Source organism: Lagopus muta, chromosome 1, assembly GCF_023343835.1.
Source record: "Lagopus muta isolate bLagMut1 chromosome 1, bLagMut1 primary, whole genome shotgun sequence".
Taxonomy (NCBI): domain Eukaryota; kingdom Metazoa; phylum Chordata; class Aves; order Galliformes; family Phasianidae; genus Lagopus; species Lagopus muta.
This window is the reverse complement of record NC_064433.1, coordinates 173,783,611-173,810,286: the sequence shown is the minus strand read 5'-3', so window position 1 is coordinate 173,810,286 and position 26,676 is coordinate 173,783,611. Positions and strand designations below refer to the sequence as shown.

Below are 26,676 nucleotides of genomic sequence, written 5' to 3'. Positions count from 1 at the left end.
CTCTCCAGAATTGTACTGAGGCCCCAGAACTGGACACGGTGCTCTATATGTCTCATGCATGCCAAGCAGAGGGAAGGATTGCTTCCTTGACCTGCTGGGTACACCCTTGCTAATGCAGCCCTGTACGTATTTAGCCTTCACTGCAAGGACACACCACTGACTCATGTTCAGTGTCCTCCACCAGCACTTGTCCTCCAACCAGCTCCACCAGCAAAGCTGGAAAGTCCTGAGCAGTCCCTTGGGAGACTACGTCCCTCTCCCTTCACTTTGTAGACACAGGCAGACCAGGGCAAGGAGGAAGGGAACATGCAGATGCTTCCTTTACAGGACCCCATTCTTTGGAGTTTATTGCATTACCAGAAGCCTGTCTGGTCTTCAGTCTCTTCCCAGCTTCTGAAGGAGGGAAGAGGATTGTTCTGTTTGGGTAAGTAGAAAGTGAGACTACGATAAGGTGAGGTGTGCAGTTTAGAGCAAATATCCTTTTTTCCTTAGGCTGAGCCGCTGGCAAGTGCTTGCTAGTTTTCATTCAGTGTTTCTGGTGTGCTTGCTAGTTTATATTTGATACAGTCAAAAGATGCCTGATGCACAACTTGAAGTGCTATTCAACTAAATAAAAAAAGTAAACATGAGTATAAAGATCTTAAATCCTATCATTGTGTTACATATCTTTTCTGTTGAATAATGTGGGAAAAATTCCCAAAGCAAACACTGGAGATATTTCTCATTTTATTTATACTTGTAAGGAGTGCATGGTGATAGAGTGGTAAACAGAAAGGTGATAGAATGCTGAAGCTGAGTCAGATTTGTGGTGATTTATGAAAATGAGGCTGCAGCCTTTTGACAGAAGAATTGCTCCAAGTGTTTATGAGCAATAGATATACTAAGCAGAACAAGTGTAATTGTTTACGGAGCCATGGTTGCTGAGATGTACTTGTACTACCCTTTCAGGATCAGTAGCAGCGGGAAGGTAATGCATTAGTTGTGCTTGACCTTTCCAAATAATCAGATTTTGCTTTTTGCCTCCTGTGCTCTGAGATGGGAACTTGCTTGCTGGTCTGTCCTTGCTGAGCCCCAGCCACTGTGGACACGAGGTGCATGGGGTGCAGCATGAGGCTCCGGCTCCTGGATTTGTAGGGCAGCTTCTAGGTCAGTCAGTGCCTTGAGTGGCATAATTACAGACATTCCTTCTGCCTTCTTGGCAGCTGGAATTACTCCTAGAAATCTGCCGTGTGTGCTTTGCAGAGCCTGCTTGGATGGTATGACAGTAAAAATGCGCTGAGCATTACACTGTTGAGTAGGTGGTTTTAACTGGTGTAATGGGGGTCCTTTAGTGCAGAGTCCGTCTAAGTTTTACCATAGTTTTGGTTTTGTAACTGCTTCTTTAAAACAGGTTGGCACTGCTTTTTACATTAGGTCTCAAGTTGCAAGGAAAAATATTCTGGAAATGTAGATCAAACTAATTATAGGAATGTTTTTTTACCAGAGTTTAAGAGCGTGCACAGCCTTTCTGATAATCCTTCTCATTTCCTTTGGTTTTTACTGGTGGGTTGCCTCAGTATATCTGCAGTAATGCTTTTGAAAGTTTAACAGCATTACAGAGCTGGTGGTGGTTCAAACTTCAATGTGCAAACCTGGCAAACTAAAATTAGGGTCCTGAATTCATCTTTCGGTGTTCAGTCAAGAGCCGCTGCATTTACTTACCAGTGGTTTCCGAAGAACTCAGGAAATGATGGGGAAAGGCAGCTTACCCTTGGCTACACTTGAAGTTAAACTGAGCTCAGCACCAGTTGTAACTGCTTTATCAGCAGTGGGGAAATCTGCTGGAGTAGACAGAGCTTCTGAGTTTCTGGTTTTTGCTCAATAGGAAGCAAATGTATGAACTTTTTTTGGTGTTTGTTATAACTAAATATATTTTTTCTGTCTCCCAGCTGTTTTTTGGAAAGCAGGAAAGATTTAACAGTCTTAGCAAAAAAAAAAAAAAAAAAAAAAAAAAGATCATTTTGGAAACATTTCACAATCCCCCTTTCTGTGTCAAGATGTTGTGCTGTACAGAAATTAAGTGGCACTGTGGGGCCCAGCACATCCACCGTCCTGCTGCTGCAGATCTCACGATAAGCTGCAGTGTGGGGTTTTGGATGGAGGATGATGATGTATGCTGCTGGCTGGGACTTCAGGATGACAGTGCTCAGAGAGGACAAGCAGATCCCTTTGCTGCTTCTTCCCATCTCATCTGATGGAGAACAAGAGGCAGGGGTGGGTCTGCCACCTCTGCCATTGTCTCCTATTTGTATTAGCAGCACTTCATGCTTCGCTGATAATAGTACTGCCCAGAGGCAAGGAGATGCATCCACAGAGGCTCTGCCAACAGCCAGGGGCAAAAGGAGGAGTGCAGAGTTGTCTCCTCATGTCTGGGCTCAGCGCCAGGGCAGTGTACACGGGTGAGCCAAGCTGTGGCACCACAGGCTTGGTCTTTCTGCTGACGTTTGGCTCCACTTGTTTGGGAGGAATCAGTTTTTGTCTTGACTATTCTTCCCTCCAAGAAAACTTATTCACTGTTTTCTTTCTTGCTGTTTTCATTTGCTCTGCAGTGATAGATTTCTCTCCTGTGGCCCTTTGTTCAAGCCTTTCTTGTACTGCTTGTCTTTTCTTGTGACTGTGGCAATATGGATCTGTGTGGACAGCAGCTTTCAGTGAAGGCTTTCCTTGCCTGATTTACCAGCTTTACAACTAAACCAGCAAGTATGCCTGCGTCTAACACCATCTCTCTTCACAGTGGTTTTCCCTGAGGTACTAGAGTTTGTTCTCCTTTGAAGTCCTCAACTGAGTGGCATTGTGCCTCAGTTAGCATGAGCTGTACCTGTGCCTTTAACCAGGTGCAGTTACATGAAATGGAAATTAAACCAAACATTTGCTGGAGTTTAGTTACTGTGGTTATCAATCAGCTTCATGATTGCCATTGCTAAGGCAATCAGAGACTTCTGCTTTCTGGGGGGATCTGATTGGCAGTATTGCTTAGATCGGAGTTTGTTGTCTTATCCAGCAGTGAATATTAAAAAGCAAATGGAAATGTAAAAAAAACAGAAGTCTTACAAAACCACAGCTATTAAGGTTTATGCCTTGTGGAGACTTGATTGATGTTAATAATTAAAATAATTTGTTGGTTTTGATAATGAGAATCTTTAATCCCAAATCCCTTACTCCTTTGAAATAGCAGTAAGCAGGATCCTCTCCATACAAAACGCTCTGGGAATTTAGTCCTCACAGGTAATAAATTATTAGGGTAGCTCCTCATGCTTATATTACAAAATGCTTTTAACAAAAGAAGCATGCATTTACAAGTTTCATGCGAAAAGGAAATAATTTATGCACATTATTTGGTAAGATTTTTGGTCTCTTTACAGTTAAGATGTACTGATCCCCAGAGTTAAGTGGAGATAAGTTAAGGAGACGTACAAAGATTTATGTCTTTGCATTTCCAAGGCCAACAAAATGTGGCGCTGGGCATTTAGTAGTTGATTCTGGTGGTGGGAAGGACCCATCTGAACCCTTCTCAGCAGTTCTCAGTGGTGTCACCATCTTGTTGTGAGGGCTGAGCTTTCAGGAGCTCAGGAGCTTGGCAAAGGACAATGCCCACACGTTTGCCACAGCTGGCATATTTGGTGTGCGCAGTGTGCTTCATGTGATGGGAATATAGGCAGGAAAATCAAAAGGCTGACCCAAGAAAAAAACGGAAAAAGAAACATGTCCTCATAGGCTTAGTGAATGCAAGAAGCCGAGCGCTCCACTGTGTTTGTTATCAACAGGTATTGAGGAAAAAAATGTGTAGATGGCATAACGTTTGTATTTTGTACAGGACAGCCTCATCCAGAGTGACAGTGTGACAGTGCACTGCTTTCACACTTCCCTTTTAAAAACTTTAAAATGAATTTGATCTTGAAATATTATTTTAAACTGTGAAATACAAAACCTGTATTTTAGCCAAAAGTGAAACGTAACCAAAAAGCCTTGCTTTTGCATGTGAAACCTGTTATTCCTTTCCATTAGTTATTTTATATCCAGTTTTTATATCTACGTTTATACAGATAGAACATAGGCCATTTCGTAAATAATGAAAAGACTAAAATCTATTGGCTGTAGAGGCATTAAAACCACTAAAACTTTGAAATTCTGAATTGTAGCAGAGCCATACTCTACAGAAGCCACTCATCTTTACAGATCACTTCAGTTTTACAAGCAAATAAGAATTACCTTCCCATCATTTTCCAGTGTGTAAAAGCCTAGCATTTGATTCACTGTTTCTCTTCTCTGCTTCAGTCTGAACTGCTCTTCTAGCAGAATGCTGTCTACTGAACAGTCTTCTTCACAATCACACCAACCTTTCCATCAGCAGTTGGACTAGATGTTCTTAGAGGTCTTTGCCAATCTTAATGATCCTATGATTCTGTGAGTAGGAACCATTGGGGAGGGTATCCAAATGTGAGTTCTCAGCCTTTCAAATCTCGCTAACAAAATTACCACGTGCTCAGGTGAATGTTTCTTCACCGCTTTTAATTAATTCCAGTTGTATGTTACCCACTCCAAGGAGTTTGTTGGCTTTTTATTTATTTATTTATTTATTTTAGTGTCCTTGTATCAGGTTTCAACTTCTTTAGCCATTGGAGGAAGTTGTTCATAATGATTTGGACTTAAGTACCCGAATGTATAAGCAGCTGTGACGGTCAGCACCAGGAAGTGTTTCTACAAGAGCCAGACTTCTCAATATGTTTTGCATTTTATTTATTTCACTCCAGTTCTACTTTTTTGCATGCTCTGATAATTCTTTTGCATATCTCATAATTATTCTCATAATTATTACTGCTCTGTTTCTGTGGCAAATCAAAAACAATAATGCTGTACCATTATTTTCTTTTATTCAGTGCCTACTGAGGATAACATCTTCAGCATTATTCTTACATTCCTCATTTTAACAAAACAAAACAGAATATCTACTGTTACTATTAAGAATTAGGTTGTTGCTTTCGCTTTCCGGCCAGCTGTTTTACCATCCTGAGCTCTACTGCTCCAGTTCATGTCAGGGGGCAGACACCAACCAGCTCAGCTTCCTCTTCTCCTTGGTGTCTCCAGAGGGTGGGGTGGGACCTGTGGGCTAAATGTGGCTTGAGATGGAGCAGAACGTATGGCAGAAACTGCAGAAACTAGCACAGGGAAATAAACTCTTGTATACCTCTTGACTTGGTCTAGATAGACGTCAGCAAAGCCTTCTACACTGTCTCCCACACTATTCTCCTGGAGATGCTGGCAGCCCATGGCTTGGGCAGGTACACTGCTCAGTAAAAAACTGGCTGGAGGGCCAGGCCCAGAGGGTGGTGGTGAATGGAGTTAAATCCAGTGGTGCTCCCCAGGGGTTGGTTCTGGGGCCTGTCATCTTCAATGTCTTTACTGATGACCTGGATGAGGGCATTGAGTGCACCCTCAGTACATCTGCAGATGACACCACGTTGGCAGGAGGTGCCGATCTGCTTGGGGGCAGGAAGGACCTACAGAGGGATCTGGACAGGCTGGAATGCTGGGATGAGGCCGATGGGTTGAGGTTCAGCAAGATCAAGTACCAAGTGCTGTGTTCAGTTTTGAGCCTTTCACTACAAGAAAGACATTGAGGCCCTGGAGTGTGTCCAGAAGGGCAAACAAAGCTGTGAGGGGTCTGGAGCACAAGTCTGATGAGGAGTGGCTGAGGGAACTGGGATTGTTCAGTGTGGAGAAGAGGAGGCCCAGGGGAGACCTGAGAACCTTTGAAGGTCATCTGGTACAACTCCTCTGCAATGACTGGGAACACCTACAGCTCCATCAGTTGCTCAGAGCCCCATCCAGCCTCACCTTGAGTGTTTCCAGGGACCACCTCTCTGGGCAACCTGTGCCAGTGCCTCATCGCCCTTATTGTAAATTGTTTTTTTCTTATATTCAATCTAAATGTCCCCTAAAGGAGGGGAGAAACATGAGCTGACTGCCCTTAGCTTCCTTTCAAGCCTATCAGTGCCCCTTCCTACCTAACCAGAAAGACTAAAATAGACATGCTCTGACCAGTGAAGAGCAGCTACAGTTCAGCTTTCACACTGAATATGGAAATTCTGTTGTTTTCATTTTGGGAAAAAGAAAAAGAGAAGCACACACACACATAAAATCCCTCCAGGACCCCCCAAATCAATGCATATATTTAATTTAATAAACACTTTTTAATTTTTTTTTTTTAATGTGGAAAAAAGGAGAGAGTGAAGATGTAGCTTAAAAGTCCTACTTTAAAATGTTTTGAGGATGAGATCTGTAATACAATTCCATGGTGCTGAAGCGAAATCCTTACTACTGTGTTCTGTTTCATGTATTCATTTAATTAGCTGTTGTTTGCCGAAGAGATGGAGCTATGCCAGGAGCCCAGAATCAAGACTCATGCAAAATGTGTGTGTGCCTCATGTAGAGAAAGCAGGTCTGAGCTCAAAGGCAGTTATTGTGAGAGAGCTGAATGACTGCACAGGTTGGCAGGACCCACTCATAACAGGTGTTAGAAACATGAGCTCAGCCTTGCACCTAGACTCTATACACAGAGCATAGCACTTAATCAGCACTTCTAATTAGAGTCCCTGTGAGTGCTTGATTAGAAACCCAGCACTGCTGGGAGTGTTGCAGGTGCTTTGAATTCTGTGTACTGTGGATTCTGATTTCCATTGTCCGTACTTTAGTTGTAAAGAGTACTGAACTACTCAAGAGATACCTGAGAGTATTTCAGATCTGAAATATCTGAGGCACAGCATGGACAGAAGATGAAGACAGTCACCTAATGAGTGGGGATGAGGAAAAGACAGAAGCATTTAATGCTTTTTTTTGCCTTAGTTTGTAATATTAATGCTACCCAGTCCTTGAGGTGAAGAATCATGACTGTGGGAATCAAGACTTTCCATTCACCAAAGTTGTAAGTATCAGCTTATCATTCACAAGTCCATGGGGCCTGATGGATTCACCCTAGAATACTAAAGGAGTCAGCAGATGTTACACCTGGACTCCTCACAACAAAGTACCAAAGATCTTAGGAGTCTCAGGAGGTCCCCACCATCTGGCTGCTAGCTGCCATCATACCCATCTTCGAGAAGGGCATGAGAGAAGACCCAGAAAACTATAGGCCTGTCACATTACTAAGGCAGGACTTTCCCTTTGAGCCCACACTGACTGTGCCTGGTATGTGGTAATTTGATATCCTATGTGCTGTAACATCACTGCTTAGTGGATGGAGGGGATCTGATTACTTCATGGATGTAATCTTTCTGGGTTTTAGTAAGGCTTTAATGCTCTTTCTCACAGCATCCTTCTGGACAGACTATCCAGCTGTGAGATGAACAGGTTTGTGTTATGCTGAGAGATGAACTGGCTGCAGCTCAAAGGGCTGAAATGAATGGGGCCGCATTTGGCTGGAAGCTGCCACTGGAGATGTTTGCTAGACTCAGTTCCAGGGCCAGTTCTGCTCAACATCTTCATCAGTGATCTGGATGTATCCTTAGCAAGTTTGCTGGTGGCACTAAACTGGGAGATGCCAGTTGAATCCCTGGCTGGAGAGCAGCTCAGCAGAAGGGACATGGAGGTGCAGGTGACAGGAACTCAGCATGAGATGGAGCACAAGCAGAGTGGTGATTTGTGCAAGGCAAAGGAAGAAACCCACAAATATCCCCTAATAGACCTGGAATTTTAATACTTACTTCTTATCTCTACAGGAGTGCTTTAAATGCTTCAGTAGCAAATCTCGGTGCAATAAGTGAATTGTTATTGCAGTATGAAATTGCTCAGAGCCTTGATGTGGGATTCTGTCTTCACTTAGCTGTTTATGGCTATCAACAGTTTTAAGTCTATGTGTCTTAAAAGCAGTACCAACTGCTCTTCTAACCAGGACAGTTTTAACCATTTCTTCTCAAGTCAGAGATCTGGCCTACATTAGGAAACTTTGCTGGGGGCAAAGCTGTGGCTGAAAGAGAATCTGAACTGTTTGAAAGCACTCCATTCTGGAAGTTTGCAGATTTTAACTTTATTTTTAATTAGTATAATTCATGATATTGATGTCATGTTGTCTGGTTTTTTTTGTCTTCTCATAGGTTGGCTGGATTAACTGGCTGTCATTCAGAGGAAACTTGACAGATCTATTTTGCTTTCGTTGAACCTCTCTACTGCACGTCATAAGGATTTCCTGGATCCGGAAGTTGCACTGAAGGCAACTGAGCAGCACAAAAATGTGACTTTGACAAGAGACTCCAAGCTCTCCGCTGAGGAATTTCTTACTGATCAGTTTGTAATTTCAGCCTATCACTGAAGCATGTACAATAGTTAATCTGATAGGGGAAAAAGGCTTTCTCGTTACCTACAGCTGCCGAAAAGGCAGTCACTGGAAGCTTCAGAATGAGTGCTCCATTAATCCCAAACAAGTCATGTTACTCCCAGCTTCAGGACAACCGCAGTGAGATAAAAAATAATAATGAAAGCACAGTGAGCGTGGGGGATAGCAATGCCAACCAAATCGTGACAAAAGTTAGAACCACGGAAGGAGATACCAAGAAACAGGGTTTGATGGATGAAGGTGGAAATGTACACTCCGGAGGATCAGAGAGAGTTACTCGTCTGGATGTAGAACAGAATAAACTGGTGTTCAAAGACTCTCGGACCTGTAACACCAGTGTACAGGAAAGTAAGCTGCCCCCAACCACAAGCAGGGAAACAGGGAAGGACAGCAGGACCAGCGAAGCTAAGGATATGGCAAGGCATATCAGGATTAGCCGAGGACAAAGTCTGTCCAATTTAAAAAGCAGCACAAATGATGCTAACCTGGAGATAGTTTCGAAAGGTGATGTTGACTTCACCCAGAATTTTCCTAGGGGTAAAATGTCCAAGACTGTGGAGATGGAAAGAATAAAAAGACTGTCTTTGGGCAGACCCAGTAAATTTTCTCCTCAATCTGAAACGCTTACGAAAGAATGCGTTGGCCGCGTGTCTTGTAAACGTCTGCTTTCCGCATCATTGGATTCCATTGACCGGTCACACCATTTGATTGGAAATACAGAGAAATCACAAAAAACTTCCACAGATCATTTTCTTGGGATGGTGTTTCATCCACTCGACAATACCTCAGAGGAAAATACTGTCTTTTATTCTAAACCATCTACCTCAGGGAACAAGAAAATAAGCAAACCAGAAAATGTACCAAATGTTAACACTGAAAGCACACTGCATACTTCTCATACCAATCATCATTCAGCTGTTAAGCCCAGTGAGATTGCTAGTAAATCAGAAGCACAATTAAGTCAGGGTGATAAAAGTAAGAAACTGGAGCTTAAGGCTGTGCCATCCCTACAATCTAAAAACACATGTCAACAAAAAATTGAGAGAATTATGGTGATAGAGTTTCTGGGATGTAAAAAAGATGGAAGTAGAACAGTGAAAGAACAGAAAGAGTCTGGATCTGACACATCAACATGTCAAACAACACATTTTCAAGACATCAGTGATAAAGCAGAGGATCCCTCGTCAAATCAGGCTGTAACCTCTTCTGATGACAGATTACAAAGTGATAACTTCACCATCCATGGGGAAGGAAGAGGAGGCCATGACAGTGAGAGTGGGGCAGTGACCCAGGTTAGTGAGGAAGACAGAGAAGTGGAAGCAATATTCCCAGTCACCTGCAATGGTAATTCCAGTAGCAAAGTGACACCTAGAAAAAATGAAAATTTACGTGAAGCTGATGCAGGTTGTGCTGGAACAGTTGGTGAACAGGTGTCTCTTATACATAACATGAATCTACCTGACAGCAAACCCTTGCAGGTCAATGAGAATAAACTGATGCTGGCCAAAAGAAGCACTGAGGATGCTGCCGTGTCTGCTTCTGATCTCTCTGAACAAGACAGAGTGTGCAGTGCAGAGACAGTGTCAAACCAACAGCCTGACAACCACGTCAGCGATGTGGAAACCTTGGTTCCAGGTAAAAAGGCAGCTCCTGCACAGAAACATTCTCCAGAAGAAGCACTGGAGAGCTCTAAGGTTTCAGCAAAGGCTGACACCTTTTTATGCGTTCCAAGTCCTTTGCGCCCGGTGGCAGTACTGGATGTTAATAGTCAGCCCACGCTATCAAACAGTAATTTGAAGGACCTTTATGCACTTCCCACTGACAAACTGTCACCCTCCTCAGTCCTACCTCCTGTTGACAGTACGCAGTTGATGAACATATCCCCCAAAGTGCCTATAAAGACTGCCAGCAGCAGTGCAATCCCCAAACCTATCCTGGTCCACTCCAAGGGCTCCCTTGCAGATAAGGTGGATGTGGACAGTGACTGCAGTGAGAAACTGGAAGAGAGCATGGAGGTGAAACCTGCCATACCCAAGCCCAAACCTGTGAGACCTAAAATAATCACATACATCAGAAGAAACCCTCGTTCAATAGAGCAGCTTGACCCTTCATTTGCACCAGCAGGGCTGCCGTACGGTACCGCAGCATGCCCTGTGCCCATCTCCACAGAGCAGAAGGCATCCGGTGGAGGGGAGGGCAAGGCCCCCAGCATCCTGTACGACAAATTTAAACCTGACCTCCAGAAGCCAAGGCTCTTCAGTTCTGGACTGGTGGTGTCAGGAATTAGGCCCCCAGCACATCACTTTGGTCCAATGGGTGAGAAGTTTCTGCAGGAGGTAAGCAGGTGGCTTTGACACTTTTGTATGTCAGGTGGTGAGTGTTTGCTTACTTGCTGCTGCCAGATGTTAGTTCTCAAACCTTGAAGAAGTAAATCCTGAAGCAAAGCAGTATGTGATGATTAGAAATAAACTTAACATTGTCTGGCACTGACCTTGATGTGGTGTCTGATCTGTGACTGGAAGTTGTCACCGTGTTCCTCCAGCATTTTCCAGCATACCAGTCACCTGCTAGTGTATAAATAGAGCTGTTTAGATAGGAGAAGGCATGCTGTTTGAATTTATCCTTAAACGGAACTTCTGTTTTTTTCCAAAGAACATCTTTGGGAAATTAATGTAATTTGCCCACAGAGACTTTTCCTCCTTAATGGGAATCTTGGCAGGTTTTTGCACTCGGAGCATTAGCAGTCCATATGCATTCTCTTCTGTTAAGCTATACAGAAAAACAGGAACTGTCAGATTTCATTAGAATATATACTTCACGTGGGAAAAGATTTCCTTTTGACTCATCTTAAGCAGTGTGCTCTACTGCCTAACATCTTAAAAAAAGAAAACTCCTTTCCTTGGAAATTCTTCCTCAGCAGCCAAAAGGTAATGGAAGTCCCTCTGCCCACTTCTGAGCCCTTAAATCTGGTTGTGTTTCCACAGCCCTGTAAGCCAGGCAGGAGTGCTGGCTCCCTCCCAGCCCTGCTGGGAGGTGAGCACAATGGTTGATGTTGCTTGATAGACGGTGAAAGGACAGGGAGAAGGGGGTTATGTTTAGGGCTACAGTGTGCCCTTGAGTCTACTGCTTTGGACCTGTGCTAGTTAGCTCAACAGACAAGCTTTCTAAGTAAATACCAAAAATTCCACAACTGTTTTTAATTTGAACCAATCTTAAAATTAAAAAAAAAAAAATTACTCATATTATATACCTACCTCCTTCTGTATGCAATATTTATCCAAGGAACAGCTTTGAAATAACGCATTTAGTGACAGAGTTGACAGTCAGAAGCCAGCAAATACCCACATTAAAATCTCATGTGTGAGTATCAATGGGCCCTTCTTCCATGTTAACAGACAAATGTTGAAGTGATCTTGGAGTATAGGTTTTTGTAAGAGTACTATCTCATCTCAAGCAAAGTGCTTGCTGCCCTTTCCCTTTCAGGTTCCATAGTCCATGCCTTACATTTTGCATTCATAGGACAGACTACTGAAGTCATTGTTAGCTTGTCTTTGTCATCCACTGCTAGGGTATCTTCACAATCTCCCTGTAAAGTGAGAGAAAACTGCTGGATCATTACCATTTAACCTCATTGTGGCCTTCCAGTACTTGAAGGGAGCATATAAACAGGAGGGGGAATGGCTGCTTGCATGGGTTGATAGTGATAGGACAAGGGGGAATGGTTTTAAGCTCAGAGGAGATATAAGTTAGATATTAGGAGGAAGCTTTTCACCTGGAGGGTGGTGACACACTGGAACAGGTTGCCCAAGGAGGCTGTGGATGCCCCATCCCTGGAGGCATTCAAGGCCAGGCTGGATGTGGCTCTGGGCAGCCTGGTCTGCTGGTTGTGACCCTGCACACAGCAGGGGGTTGGAACTAGATGATCTTTGTGGTCCTTTTCAACCCAGGCCATTCTATGATTCTGTGATTCTCTAGACAATAGGTTTCTATATTCCATACAGTTGGTATTTGGAAAATCAGGCAACATTAGCTAACACAGCTATAAACAAAGGACCAATTTTTGGTAATTGTGGAGGACTGTTCTTAGCATGAAAAAGACTCAGGTTGTGGCAGGTATGCAGTGTGGTTTACTCTAGAGTAGAGTTAGCAGGATAACATTTATTTTCTGGAGAGAGCCCAAAGCATCTTATCCCCCAATAAATATGACTGAGTGGGTCTTTCAAGTAAAAGGAAAGCAATTAGAATGGGTTCAGGGAGATCAGAATCACCCTGGAAAATTGATATGCTGAAGACTCAGAGCTTTTGTAGACAAGGATATGCTGGAGCAAGATGACCACTCTACATTAACTTTGTGAGGGAAACATTCCCAGACTGCCCTATTTCACATATCCAATTTGTGCTTTGATCAGCATTTTATAGCTCTTTACATAGCTGTGATGGGGGTGTTAAAAGCTGCTATCAATCAGACCTGTAATCACTAAGCAGCCTTCAGCTAGGTAAGCAGTAGGCACAATTAAATGCCCCCTTGGGGGCCATGAGTGGAAGTGACAGGGAGGTGCTGTCTTGGGCACTACCTGTCTGAGGAAGGCTCCAGGGCTGTCTCTGAGGCTGTAATGTTTGACAGCATTATAAACAAAGCAACGTGAAGGAAGGTGTTGAGCAACCTCACTGCCGGCAGGGTTGCCAGCTCTGCTCAGTTACCCAGGCTGTGGAAAATCCCAAATGGTTCATGTGTTTGCTTGCAGACTTTCCAGCTCTTTTTCACAAGTTCATTAAATGGGAGGAGTGCAGAATGCACAGTACAGTTCTGAGCTGAGCGTCCTGTTAGTGGATGGGTTGTACTAATCCAACTCTGTTTTAGCAGCTCTGTGATGGCCTTATAATCAATAGTTTCATATGATTCTGTGGGGAGCAGTTAAATTCTGCGCTTGAGGAATTCTCTGTTTAATGCAAAAGAAAAAGGAATGTGTCTTATTAACAAGTTTATGTCTTTCTATGAGCTCAGAAACAGAGATAGTTGGGTAAATCCTTCTTACTTCTCTCAGCTTGAGAAAATGTTTTAGCCTTGCAATTGTTATATGTGCATATATCTTTGTAACCTGTAGCATGCTGTCAATAAAGATGAGCTGGAGGTTTCATTAAGCTGACCCAGTTTATCAGCATTCTATATTTAAGGATTTTCCCAGTTCCTCATACTGAAATATTTGGCATAAATACACTCGGTTTATTTATTGGCAGTCAGTATGAGAGGATAAGAAGAGTATAGTGAAATCTGATTGAAATAAATTCATCAGAGAATTGAGAGGTTGTGGATGCCCTGTCCCTGCAGGTGTTCAAGGCCTGGTTGGATGGGGCCCTGGGCAGCCTGGTCTAATATTAAATGTGGAAGATGGTGGCCCTGCCTGTGGCGGGGAGGTTGGAGCTCGGTGATCCTTGAGGTCCCTTCCATCCAAAGCCATTCTGTGATTCTGTGATTGAGCAGAAAAAAATAATGGAGTCTTAACCCAGAAAAAACAAAAACAGGCTTGTATGTTGAAAATAAGCATCTAAGTCCAGGCACAGAGAATCATTGGTACGGTGAAAACCTGCATCCCAACTTGTACATGTAGGTCAGGGGAAAAGGGAAACTGAAATATCTCATGGCAGGAAATAATACTACAAATAAAGAAAAAAATACAGAGCAAAAATGTAACAGTCAGTGTTTGTTGCCTCTGTCCACCTAGTTCCTGTGCAGAGACCTCAAAGATTCCGTACTTAATGGTTGAAGGCCTATCTTGTCTCTGTTAGCAAATTAAAGATTTGCCAAATTAGGATTAAAGCTCTTGAAGCAGCTCAGATCAAAGCTTTTATAGCCAATGTTAAAGTGCATATTCTAAATGCTTATAATTGCTAAATAGAAATTGATTTGGCATATTATATGCATCGTAACTTGCAGCAGAGTTAATTAATTGCCAGTTACTTTTCTTCCTAGGTAGCCTATGGCACTTTTTTTTCAAATTAATTTTTAAACAAATTTAGTTCAGAATTCCTATTTCCTAAGCCATTTTTTTTCCTCTGGCCTTAATAAAGTATGCTGAAGAAATATTTACGGGTTCTTTCTAGATTACAATGATTTTACATTTTATAAGGAAATGCTGGAGAAGTTGATCTTTACTCAGAAGAGCAAACAGTTCTTTGCAAACAAGCGAGATGAAAGTCCTGAGAGCTTCTGGCATTGTTTTATGCTTTAGTCTTGAGTCTGGGAAAGCAGAGCACAGAGGTGAGGGTCTGGTTGTGGATGTGAGGGCTCAACCAAGGAACCAGGTCTTCAGTCAACCACATGTTGTCTGCTGACAGCCAGCCTGGCCTTGAATGCCTCCAGGGTTGGGCATCCACAGCGTCCTTGGGCAACCTGTTCCAGTCTGTCACAGCCCTCTGAGTGAAAAACTTCCTCCTGATATCTAACCTGAACCTCCCCTGTCTCAGTTTAAAACCATTCCCCCTTGTCCTATCACTATCCAACCTTGTAAACAGCCGTTTCCCCCCTCATGTACACTCCCTTCGAATACTGGAAGGCCACAATGAGGTCTCCCCGGAGCCTTCTCTTCTCCAAGCTAAACAAGCCTGGTTCCTTCAACCTTTCCTCACAGGAGAGGTGCTCCAGCCCTCTGATCATCTCAGTGCCCTCCTCTGGACCCGCTCCAAGAGCTCCACGTCCTTCCTGCACTGGGGGCCCCAGGCCTGGATGCGGCACTGCAGATGGGGCCTCACAAGAGCGCTCCCTCCCTCACCTCTCTCTCCCTGCTGGCACCCCTTCTTAATGCAGTCCAGGATGGGCATTCAATGCTGCCAAATAGGCAGCTGTGCTTTATAGCTCTCGTTTGGAATATTCTGCCAGCCCTCTGAAAATACAGCGTACAGAAACATGTACACCTCTCCATGTGGGTCTCTTCAGGAACTCAGAGGCACAGATTATGCTGCATATTTTGCAGTAAGGATGTAAGAGTATGTAGAGATTTCCTCATGGGCAAACAATTTGATAACCCCATTTTTCCCATAAAAAGAACTTAAAATAGCTTCAGCTTTATCTGTAACTACTTAAGTTAAAACAGACTCCCTTTAAAAGTACGTGTATCTCAGTAAGCATATTTTAAATAACTTCTAGTAATAATTCCACTTGCGCACTCTTTGTGTATCCACCTATTTAAATAACATCACCTGTCAGGACTTGAGAATAGCTTCATGTTCTCTAACTGAAGTTTTTTTTTGTTTGTCTATTTGCTTTTTGGGTAGCTATCAATTCTTTATTTGGGTTTGACTGGATTTAGTTGTTGGAACGTGTACAACCAGTTGTAGTGAAGCACTGGGTTGCCCAGAGAGAGGGTGGATGCCCCATCCCTGAAGATATTCAGGGTTGGGCTGGATGGAGCTGTGAGCACTTGGTCTAGCTGTAAGTGTCCCTGTTCACTGCAGGGAAACCTTTAAGGGTCCCTCCTACACAAAGATTCTATGACATTCTATGACACTATGATTCCATTTGTGGAGAGGGGTTCATATTGTTAGGCCATTCCTACTAAAATTGACCAGCAGTCTACAGGGGTCTGACGCCGAGATTGACGAGAAGGGAAAAATAGCTTTTGTGAGCAATTTAGAGATCCATATGCTGTCTACATATTGATACATTGCATAATATCTGTGTTCATGATTTTTCCTTAGGTTGGGGAAAGGCCTGCAAAAGACGAATTTTGTCCTCCACCGTATACTCACTACGAGGTCCCACCAAGTTTTTATCGGTCTGCCATGATACTTAAGCCACAGTTAGGACTGGGTGCAGTCTCCAGGTTACCGTCTGCCAAAAGCAGGATTCTCATTGCAAGTCAGAGATCCTCAGGCGCCTGTCTTCATCAGCAAGGAGAAATAGCAAGTGCTCCCAGCCTCTATCATCCTGATGCTTCAGGTACAGAATGATCTTTCTTTCCTTTAAATATAGTCACTGATAAGATATATATGTATTTCAGATAGAAATAGCACAAAATGAGCAATATCTTGACCTGGTACTACAAAGCTCCGATAGCACTCTTTGAGAAGTATCTTTTTATCCTCAGGCACGTCTGACTATGGAGTCTGGGTCTTGCACAAAAGTTGTTAAGCAGGTCATTTCTGAAGGAGAAGGATCAATTTCAGTAATAATTCTCATTATGCTCTTTTTCATTTTCTTCCTCCTTGTAAGTGCCTGAAAAATCTTTGCTTTTGTCCCATGGAAAGTAAGGGAACATTTTCCTCTGTCATGAAGACCCTATTTTTCAATGTGACTATGACACTGGCCATCATGTTGCACTGGAAACATTGATAGTGTTCAGAGGGAGAGACCTCGATTCTCTGAAACCCAGGTATACACCACTTTGGAGACAATGTTCTTTAAAACCTTTTGCTTCCCAGCTGCTGTGCAAGGTGCAAGGCACAGCATGACCCTGGGCAGAATTACAGGGGAGGGAAAAGGAAAAGTCAGAAGGAGAAGTGTACAATACCGTGAGACAGAGAATAATCACCACTGCAGTACACTGCTTGGTTTCCTGGAAAGGCTTGGAGGTTTTAACAACATACATTTAAGCAGCAGCAAGTTCATGAACAACTGAAAATCAGGCATTGCCAGTGAAATATAGCTGCTGTTAGCAGCCTACAGCTCTGCAGAGATTTCTAGATAATAGTCAAAAAAGATTGCTTTGAACAATGGCTTGAGGTTGTGCAGTCCCTCCTCTTGCCCCAGGACTGAATTTCTTTTGAAAAATGTTTATTTAACCTATTCGTGAAAAGCAATTTATAATTGATTTTGTGAATTTGTAAGTGATTTTGCAGCCTCTGAAGGAAGGCTGCACCAGTGCAACACTGCATTCAAGTTACAAGTTTTCCTTAGTATTTTGCCTAATTTTTGTTGCTATTTACTTCCTCTCCTATGTGGAGTTCACATGGGTCTGTTCTGCTTTGCAGGTACCTGGAAATTGTTTCTCTCCCCAGTGTCTATTTCTCTGCACTAAAACTTCATAAGAGATTTAGATACAGAACAGAAGTATGCCAGGGTATCTTGACTTAACCGGAGAAGAGAGAATGAGCCTCAGTACAGACTACCAGGATTCAGCACTTATCAGCAAATCAAGGTTCTCTGTAACACAAGGCCTTGCCACTGTTCTTTACTATCTGTCTTCGTATCTGGAGTTTATCCGATTGATGCTATTAGCAGAAGCTGATCAAGCTCTGCTGCGTGACTTCTGAGATGCTACAGATTATGCACTAAGTAGTGGATATCAGTCTAGCCCTCTAAGTTGAGTGCAGTCAGCATGGAATGTAGGAATACAGATGCAGAGAACAACTGGATGACAGTTTCCATTTAATTGGAAATGCAACAGACTGCTAGTTTAGAATACAACTCAGATAAGCTCTTGCATAACACAAGGAAGTTTGGTAGAAATGAGAGGAATGTACTCTCATTTCTCATTCGCTAGTAGGTCCTTGTGACGAATACAGTCAGTTTTCTGCTCTTCAGAAATGAATATTGCCTTGATTTTTATTCATCCAGTGTAATTATCATTGATTATTGCAGGCATAACTTTCTCTAGCCATTTTTAATCTATAGAGCACTGTATATGTGTATTCATTTACTGTCTTCCTATACTGACATTCAGAAATCTAAGTTCTGTAAGCCTATCTGTCCTGTTTATCATCTGTAATCCCATCTTTAAAAATTCCAGTGAATGAGAAGCACATAGGAAATTGCAGTAGCTAAAAGTGTCATTCCTATTCTATTGCAGTTCCCATTTCCTGAAGTTTTCCTACTTCTCAACAGCTGGGGTATTTTGGAATCTTATCAGTGATTATTTCACAGAATTAAAGAATCACATGCAGGGCACCAACCTCCCCATTTAATACCAGACCAGGCTGCCCAGGGCCCCATCCAACCTGGCCTTGAACACCTCCAGGGTCGGGGCATCCACAGCCTCTCTGGGCAGCCTGTTCCAGCACCTCACCATCTTTCTGTAAAGAACTTCCCCCTGACATCCAACCTAAATCTTCCCTCCCTCAACTTAAAACCATTTCCCCTTGTCCTGCAGTTGTCAACCCTTTCAAAGAGTTGATTCCCCTCCTGTTTGTAGGCTTCTTTTAAGTACTGAAAGGCTGCAATGAGGTCACCCCACAGCCTTCTTTTCTCCAGGCTGAACAAGCCCAGCTCCTTCTGCCTCTCTTCGTAGGGGAGGTGCTCCAGTCCCCTGATGGTCTTGGTGGCTCTCCTCTGGATCCTCTCTAACAGCTCCAACAGGCCTGGACGCAGTATTCCAGATGGGGCCTCACAAGAGCAGAGAAAAGGGGGACAATCACCTCCCTGTTCCTGCTGGCCACCCCTCTTCTGATGGAGCCCAGGATATCATTTGCTTTCCGAGCTGCAAGAGCACGCTGTTGGCTCATGTTAAGCCTTTCATCTGTCAAGACCCCCAGGTCCTTCTCTGCAGGGCTGCTCTCAAGGACTGCTGCTCCCTCCAGTCTGTATGGATGCTTGGGATTCCTCCGACCCAAGTGCAAAACCTCGCACTTTGCCATGTTGAACCTATTTCTTGGACCTTGCCTGCTCTGGAGGTCAAATGTAGTCCATAGCTCTCTGCAGTTTCCTTCCTACAGCTGTTATTTTGTTTGTTTTTCTGCAGCCTATTGATACCTCGCTGTTTCAAAAAAGCTATTAAAGATAACTCGTAGTAGTCCAGTAATTTGTCTGCCATGTCCTTCAGGATCCCAAAGTTTGCTTCATCTGGTCTGTGGACTCTGACTGATTTTATTGATTTTAAATTACCCAAGACTTGTTCTGGAGAGGCTGCTAATGTCTCCAGTTTTTCACTGTCCACCCCAGGACACGTATTTTTTCTTTTCTGGCACCTCACTTTCTGTTTTCCTTGTGAGATGAAAAGCATGTCTGATTTTTTCTGCAACATCTTGTTCTGTTGCAAAGCACTTTGCACTGCTTTCTGATGATTCATTGCCTCCCATATTGATCCTTTTTGTATTTCTGATTCTTTTTATCAGTTATGTTACATTATTTTAGTTTTGGCATGTTATTTCCCACTTACAAACTGGAGATTAGCTTCTAATCACCTTGCCTTTGTTCAAATCCTTTTGACACGTACATCTCAAATGACTGAATCTTTCATCAGCATCTAACTTTTTAAACCAGCATATCACTCTTTTTGTCTTTAATAATTCCTTTTAATAAGAACAAATTGCCCGTGAAAGAGGCTCAAGTGACAGCAGATGGAACTGAAGTAGGACAAGGAGAGAGGGGCTGGGTGGGAGGGCAGCCCCAAAGCCAGCAAGGGGCTGTGCAGAGGGGCTCAGAGCAGGTCTGGTGTTAACAGCATTAATCTGTAGCATCAGCAAAACATGCTCATACGTACACAGGCCATATGGGTTATGTCAAATGAGTGATGTTAATGTATTCAACACCATTTTCAGCTTTTCGTCAACCACTTTCTTCTAATTCCCCTAATTTGGCAGTTCGTTGTGGTATTAAACTTTAATCTGATATATTGTTTTTGATGCTGTATTTCAGAAACAGAATTAAATGTAGATTAGGTATAGTCATATTTACAAATATAAGGAAAAGAAATGCATGAGCATATACAGTCAGTGTGTTGGTAGTGGTGCTGGTAAGACCCTTGGTTGTATAGATACTGTGGAGTGTGAAGGCTGAGTGGACAGCTGAAAGCAGCTGGAGGCCAGCATGTATTTTTCTCTCAAGGATGCCAGCCCTATCTTCAAGAATGCTAATCAGCATCTCTTGCATTTCAATCCTGAGCTTTTAATCCAGTTTTTAATCCCAGTGATTTCAGGCCTACCTTGAGGTAATGGAAACAGGGATCTAGGCGTTTGCCATCTAGTGACAGAGTGCAAGGTACCACTGGGGCTCTGTAAGCTAAAATTGCCATAGCACAGTATTGAGAACAGAGCCTGTGCCTCATAATGAGGATTTAATCCCCTCTGCCATGGGTTCCATAATGTAGCAGTCTGCTTAAGCAGCACTGATAAGCTGAGTGGTTTGGCCCGCGCATAGTGCTAACATTCATAAAGCTGACTAATTGATAAATTCAATGCCTGAGCAGCTGTAGTAGACTGCAAGTTTTGCTGCTTTTAAGACATGCCAGGTAAGAAGTAAAATGATAGTAAATGATCCTACAGTTCTCCAAGTGTAATGCCTAAAATGTGAGTGGGGCAGTGGTTGTTCCTCGTCTGTAGGACATTGGGCAGTGCACACTGCCAGGGGCTGTGCGTTCATTACTGATCAGTGCTGCTCTGTATGTTGGATGGGTCCAGCAAGCACTCTGACTTATAAGAAAAAGCATTGTATACTGTAGGTAAGATAGGAACTGGGGCATGTTTAAAGGTATATTAGGTGTCTGAAAGCTGAACGTTTATTTTATGTTGACTCTGCTCTTTCTATGGGAAAATTGTCATTCAAAACAAGCATTGAAGGATACTGTGTCTATAACTTATAAATTATGCATACCTTTTCCTCGGTTATGAAGACTTGGAGCAAACCTGTCAGGATTTACATTCATTAGCTGATTCTTTTAATGGCATTAATGTCTAATTTTGAAAAGTACAACAGAGATCTCATCATTAAACTTTACTATGTTTTTTTCAGTAGTACTTATGGTAATTTTTTTTCAAAGAGCAAGTTAATGAAATCTTGTTTCCTTATTACCTCTCTGTGTATTAAATTTGCCAGTCCTGAGGGTCTAACAGTTCCTTTCATTTCTAAATAAGTCAGCTCTTGTTAAAGATTCATTTTATGTATGCATCAGGACAGCAATGTTTTTGATTTACTCAGGCACACACAAATATATGTGTGTGTTTGTATTTGCAAATATGTATCATGGATTTCATTGGTAATGAGCTGATGTGTCTTCACCTTTTTCTTGAGAGGATTTCAGTTTTGGTTTTGTGTCGAATCTCAGGAATACCTGAACAAGGATGTGAGGTTTGGTGATAGGAAAGGAGTTTTCGGGTTACTTCCTGAATTATTCCACTGCTGCTGCTCCAGCTGAATGCTTATTTTACAGGTTTGCAGTCCTTATAAAATAGATACTTCAGTTGGAGCTGGCAAACTTAGTTTGTGAAGAAGAGAGGTGACAAGGGGAGAATTCAGAAATGAAAATATTCTCCGGCTTCTGCTAATCCACAGCAGATTCAGCTGGCACTCTGCTTCATTGGGTGTGCAGTCCAGTTGTACAATATGATGAAGAATTACGTGCTCAAAGGGAAACACACAGCTCTTCATCAGCATCTTGCTAAGGACATCATCATGTGCCACGAGCCACCTCTTCACACCCCGCAGTAGGCACAGAGTAGCTTTTAGGGGTGTTTGAATCTGCAGCTGGAGATGCTGAGCATTTCTTGCCATGTAACAGTGGCCTGGCTGATCAGGATTTCACCAATGTTCAGCAGTGACAACTCTTTTGCCTTTGGATTGTCCCAGGCTTGGTGACATTTAGATAAGGGAGCATCAAGAGAGCCATGCACCTTCTGCACACTGGTGTAAAACCTCTGTTTTAAGGTGTAGATAATGAACCCCTGTTCTGAGGCCTCTTTCCTCCATTCTTTTTCATAGAAGAATCCTTTGTCAATAACCAGGAAACCACAAGGATGCTGGGAACAGAATCTGCTTCTGATTTGGAAGATTTGGTTTTAATCTCTGATGATATCAAAGATTAAGTTAACTCTGAGGGGCCTTGAAAAACAGTTTGTGTTATCTCCGATGAGTTAAGTAAAACTGCAGGTGGCTTCCTTGCCCTGGATTCTCTGATCAGAACTGAGGATAACAATCAGAGCACCATCTAAAAGCAGATATGCTTCCTGAGAGCAAATTGTATCTAATGATTGAAGTTCTTAGGGAAATGTTTATAAAAAAAAAAGAGAGAGAGAAAGAAAAAACAGCAGCAACAAACTCCACCAAGAAAGCAAAGGCTTAGCGTAGATCCTGGATCACAAGTGGAGCTGAACTCTTGAACTACTACTTTTCCTCATATGAACACGTCTCCATAATCCATTCCTATAACTTTTCATTTGTTTTAGCTAAAAGCTATTTCAGCTTTCACAGAGAAGTCACATTAAAGTTGCTATTAGCCATACATGTGCGTGGAGATGTGGTCTGTGTGCAGTGCAGATGCAGAAGTCTCGCTCAGCCTCTTCTTAAGGCTCACGGACGCATCTGCTTTGTGCCGATCAGTTTCTACCTCAAAGTGCTTCATGTTCCTCGATGGGAACAGTTTGAGGTGTCACAGAAAATCACTTGTGTGCCACACAGACAACAGCACTTAATTCCATAATTAGCTTCAGGCAGTGAGGCAGCTGGAAAGATTTTTGCCATTTTTTTAAGCTTATTTTGGCAGATTTTTATTAAAATGAAAACTTCTCATTAATATAATTTTTGTTCTGGACTTTCAGACCATATTTGCAGGTGTGCTTTTAGACTTCTAAGAGACAGAAAGAGACACCTTAAAACTTGATGGTATTTGGAAAGAAAATGGGTGCACAAGGCTGATGCCTTGTGTGTTTTAGTGAGTAAAACGACACAAACTGATGTAGCTTTAAGGATTTGAGTGCATCTCTGATAAGGATAATGTTCTGCCCCCAGGTCCTTGTGGTACAGAAGAGATGTATTACAAAGAAGAGGGGTGAAAAATAACTTAAAGTTGATTATGAGTTCAAGACACAAAATATGGTTAGTTCAGGGGAAATTTCAATTGAAGTTACAAGCTGAGAAGTCCATAAGCACAGAGGTGTGAGTAACACCACCAGATCACCTGTACAGATCTAAGAGAATGGATTCAAAGAAGAAGTGGAGATGGGTGGGCATTTTCTGGTGCTGCAGGGTGCTGAGATTGCCACTATATGCCTACAATAGTAGAATTGTTTGAGTTGAAAGGCACCTTTAGAGGCCACCTAGTCCAACTCCCTGTGATGAACAGGGACACCTACAGCTCCATCAGGTGCTCAGAGCCCTGTCCAGCCTGACCTTGAGTGTCTCCAGGGACGGGGCATCCACCTCTCTGGGCAACCTGTGCCAGTGCCTCACCACTCTTGTTGTAAATAACTTTTTCCTTACATCCAATCTAAGGTTCTCCTCTTTTATTTTGAAAACATTTCCCTTTGTCCTATCACAACAGATGCTGCTAAAGAGTCTTCCATTTCTTTCTTACAGCCCCCCTTTAGATACTGAAAGGCCACTTTGAGGTCTCCCCACAGCCTTCTCCTCTCCAGATGAATAGCCCCAGCTCTCAGACTAATTTTAAGCAATTTCTTCTTCAGTGATGGTGGCTGTGCTTCCACACCTGTCCTGCAGTGCTCAGCACAGCACTGGCTGTAGGCACATGGGTCACACAGCAGTGCAGAGAGGGGACAGCCTGGGGACTCGATGCAGTTGTCTCCACAGTTAAGGTCCAGCACTCTCTTTCATAGGCAGAGATGGAAGGTTTGCCATGGATCCTCTTGTTTGCTTCCCATCAGGGGATTACCACCAGTGCAACACTGGCATGAACTGATCTCAGTCCCACATTGTATGAAGACTCTCAAATAAAATCGAATCATAGAATCATCAAGGTTGGAAAAGACCACTGAGATCATCTAGTCCAACTGTCAGCCCATCACCAGCACTCTGTGGGCCCAACCATCCAACCAGGAAGTGTACACCCATCGAAACCACGGGCTGCCAGCTTCTCCTGGAGGATGCTGTAGGAGACAGTCATAGGCTTTATTAAAAGCTGGATAGACTGCATCCACAGCCTTTGTGTGGCTGATGTGTAGCTAATGGTGGTGACTATGTTGTAGTGTTTTGTAGCTGAGAATTTACTCTCTCAAATAGTGTTAATGGCCTTTTTCTATCTGTTTTCATTTCCGTGGAATTAAACAGAATGCGTTACTTTCAGAGCAGCCTATGTATAGAAATTATTTCATTTGTTGATCAAGAAGCATTTTCTAATGTCTTTTATAGGACTATGTTTTATAGGAAAACCGAACTCTTTTTTTTTTCCTTGATGTTACATCCATTGTAATTTCAAAAGAAAAGGGTTAGTTCTGTTGAAAAAAAAATAGTGATGTTGTTAATAATAATGTAACTGTCATGAGGTACATAACTATCTTTCAAAATCCCCATAACATTTTTCTACTCAAAGGAGTTAGTCTTGTTTTCTGTAAACTCTCATCAAAGTGTAATGCTTCATTAAAATTAATAAGGCTTTGACCTACATAGTTTACAAAAGAATTAAATAGTGTAATAATGTGAAGACTATATTCTTACTGTGTGGTTAATTCCTACTTTTCCTTTATATAATTAATGTTTGCTGCATCCTTTGAAGTATACATCAGGATGATACATGAATAGTGTTCACCGAATGGGAACAGAAAGTTGACTTTGTGGACTTTTCTGGCCAAGTATGTTGACAGCTGTAATGCTGCCTTCCCTTCTAACACACTCAACCAGCCAAACTCAACCTTTAGTCCTTTCATGAGGACAGCATGGGACGTTTCAGACCCATCTTCTGGAGTTGCCTAGAAAAGTTTGTCTAAGCAAGAATAGCAGGATTTGGTTTAAGAGGACACAAAACAGAGAGAGGTACCCTGCTGTCTTTACCAGAGCAGACATGGTAGCAAAACTGTTGTTGTTGACTGACTCCATCCTCTGTAAATCCTCTATTGGCAGTTGTCTGAGATTTGGGATATGTCATTCCCATAGCTGACATTTTCCAGTGAAGCGGACACTATCAGAGGAAATGGCTAGTGGTGTGTTAAAAAAGTAAACTTCCCAGGGCATGTCCTTGTTTCTGGGCTTGGTGCAAGAGGAGGACATTTTCTTTTAGCAAAATTTGAAAGAAAGACTTCAAAGAAATATTTTCTTTGATGAAATGCAAAGAAGTCCCGTGTCCTTGAGGAGATTCATTGGCATTCTGTAATAGCTTCCAAAACTGAGGCAAAGTATAGAGTGTTTGTCTGAGTGTGACTTTCTTTTAATTGATCCATAAGAAATGTAGAAGTAGAAAATGATACAGCGTAAAAGAAGATATTTTTAAGAAAGTAGTGGACTTGAGCTACATTACTCTGCTGGAATTTCAACTTTCATGGGTTCTTGCTGCACTTTGCATTTTAAAGACTATTGCAACCTGTGATTGTTTCAGAGAATTACTTTTTAGTAGAGCAAAGAGTAAGACAACAGTGCAGGTTTTGAGCAGCCCTTAAAACTTCTATTCAGCCTTCATACCAAGTTTTATTTGCCAATATTTAGTATGTCCCAGATGAACTTGTTTGATAAAAGTTCTTTCTCCTTCTTTCAGTTGATCTTAAGAAAGTCCCGTGTCCAAATGCTGCAAAGTCAAATCTCCCCAAGCCGTGTCCGTCTGCACTTCGCCCTCCAGGTTACTCGCGGTTGCCAGCAGCCAAGCTGGCAGCATTTGGTTTTGTCAGGAGCTCAAGTGTATCCTCTGTCTCCAGCAACCAGTCAAATGACAGCAATCAGAGTGATCAAAGCAGGACAGCCAACCGTAAGTCTATAAATCGGCCTTCTTTTTGGGGCGTATAAAAAGGATTGTCCAGACTGGAGTTTGCATACAAGGACTTATTTAATCTCTGCAGCACTCACTAATCATTTCTGTGCCACTGAGTTTACATTAACATAGGAGTTGGTTTCCCTGTATGAGAGAAAATTGCTTTAAGGGTGAGCCTGAAGCGTATTTCTATTTGGTTTGTGTGTGTGTTTTTATCCCTTTGTACAACTAAAACAAGTAAATAATCACAGCAAACTGTATTTGCTAAGCACATTGCAGCCATGAACAGCTTTGAATACCGAGCATCTAAAATGAACAACAGTCGTCCTCATCCACTTTCTGTTCCTTAACATGCAGAGTAATAAACTTGGTTTACAAAATCGATGGTATAACGCTGGAGGTATAAAATGGGATCAGCAGTGTTATCGTGGCTATTGTCTCGTTTCCAGACTTGGAAAGATCCTATGGCTGAAATGTCTTTTCAAATCCTATTTTCTGTAACAATCATTAATTTTGTTAAGTAGAAAGTAATGCCCGCTGGAGTGTGCAGTCCTTGGGAAGTGTTTGCGTGCCTTGGGCTTGGAACAGAAAGGGAGACTGGGGGATTTGCATGCCCCTTTTCTGTCTTTGAAGACCAGATTGAGCCTGAACTGTGTCAATATCAAAGCAAGTGTTATCAGCCTGGGAGGAGTGCAGACAGGGGAGCAGGTGACATAACGTGCCACAGGAAACAAGATGCTGCAGGCTCCAAAA

The 26,676-nt window shown here is 42.6% G+C and overlaps 1 protein-coding gene across 3 annotated transcripts in view; it reads left to right on the top strand.

Moving 5' to 3' along the window:
• MTUS2 (microtubule associated scaffold protein 2) overlaps positions 1 to 26,676 on the top strand; it is a 267,070-nt gene that overhangs the window by 94,171 nt on the left and 146,223 nt on the right. For 2 of the 3 annotated variants that reach the window (XM_048933633.1, XM_048933634.1), the window contains 3 exons: positions 8,130 to 10,704; positions 16,064 to 16,304; positions 25,714 to 25,920. In XM_048933633.1, coding sequence (XP_048789590.1) covers positions 8,431 to 10,704; positions 16,064 to 16,304; positions 25,714 to 25,920 — 2,722 coding nt within the window. In that variant the 5' untranslated portion in view covers positions 8,130 to 8,430. Of the gene's footprint in view, positions 1 to 6,717; positions 6,962 to 8,129; positions 10,705 to 16,063; positions 16,305 to 25,713; positions 25,921 to 26,676 lie in introns of those variants that run through there. The other variant, XM_048933635.1, reaches the window with a different exon arrangement.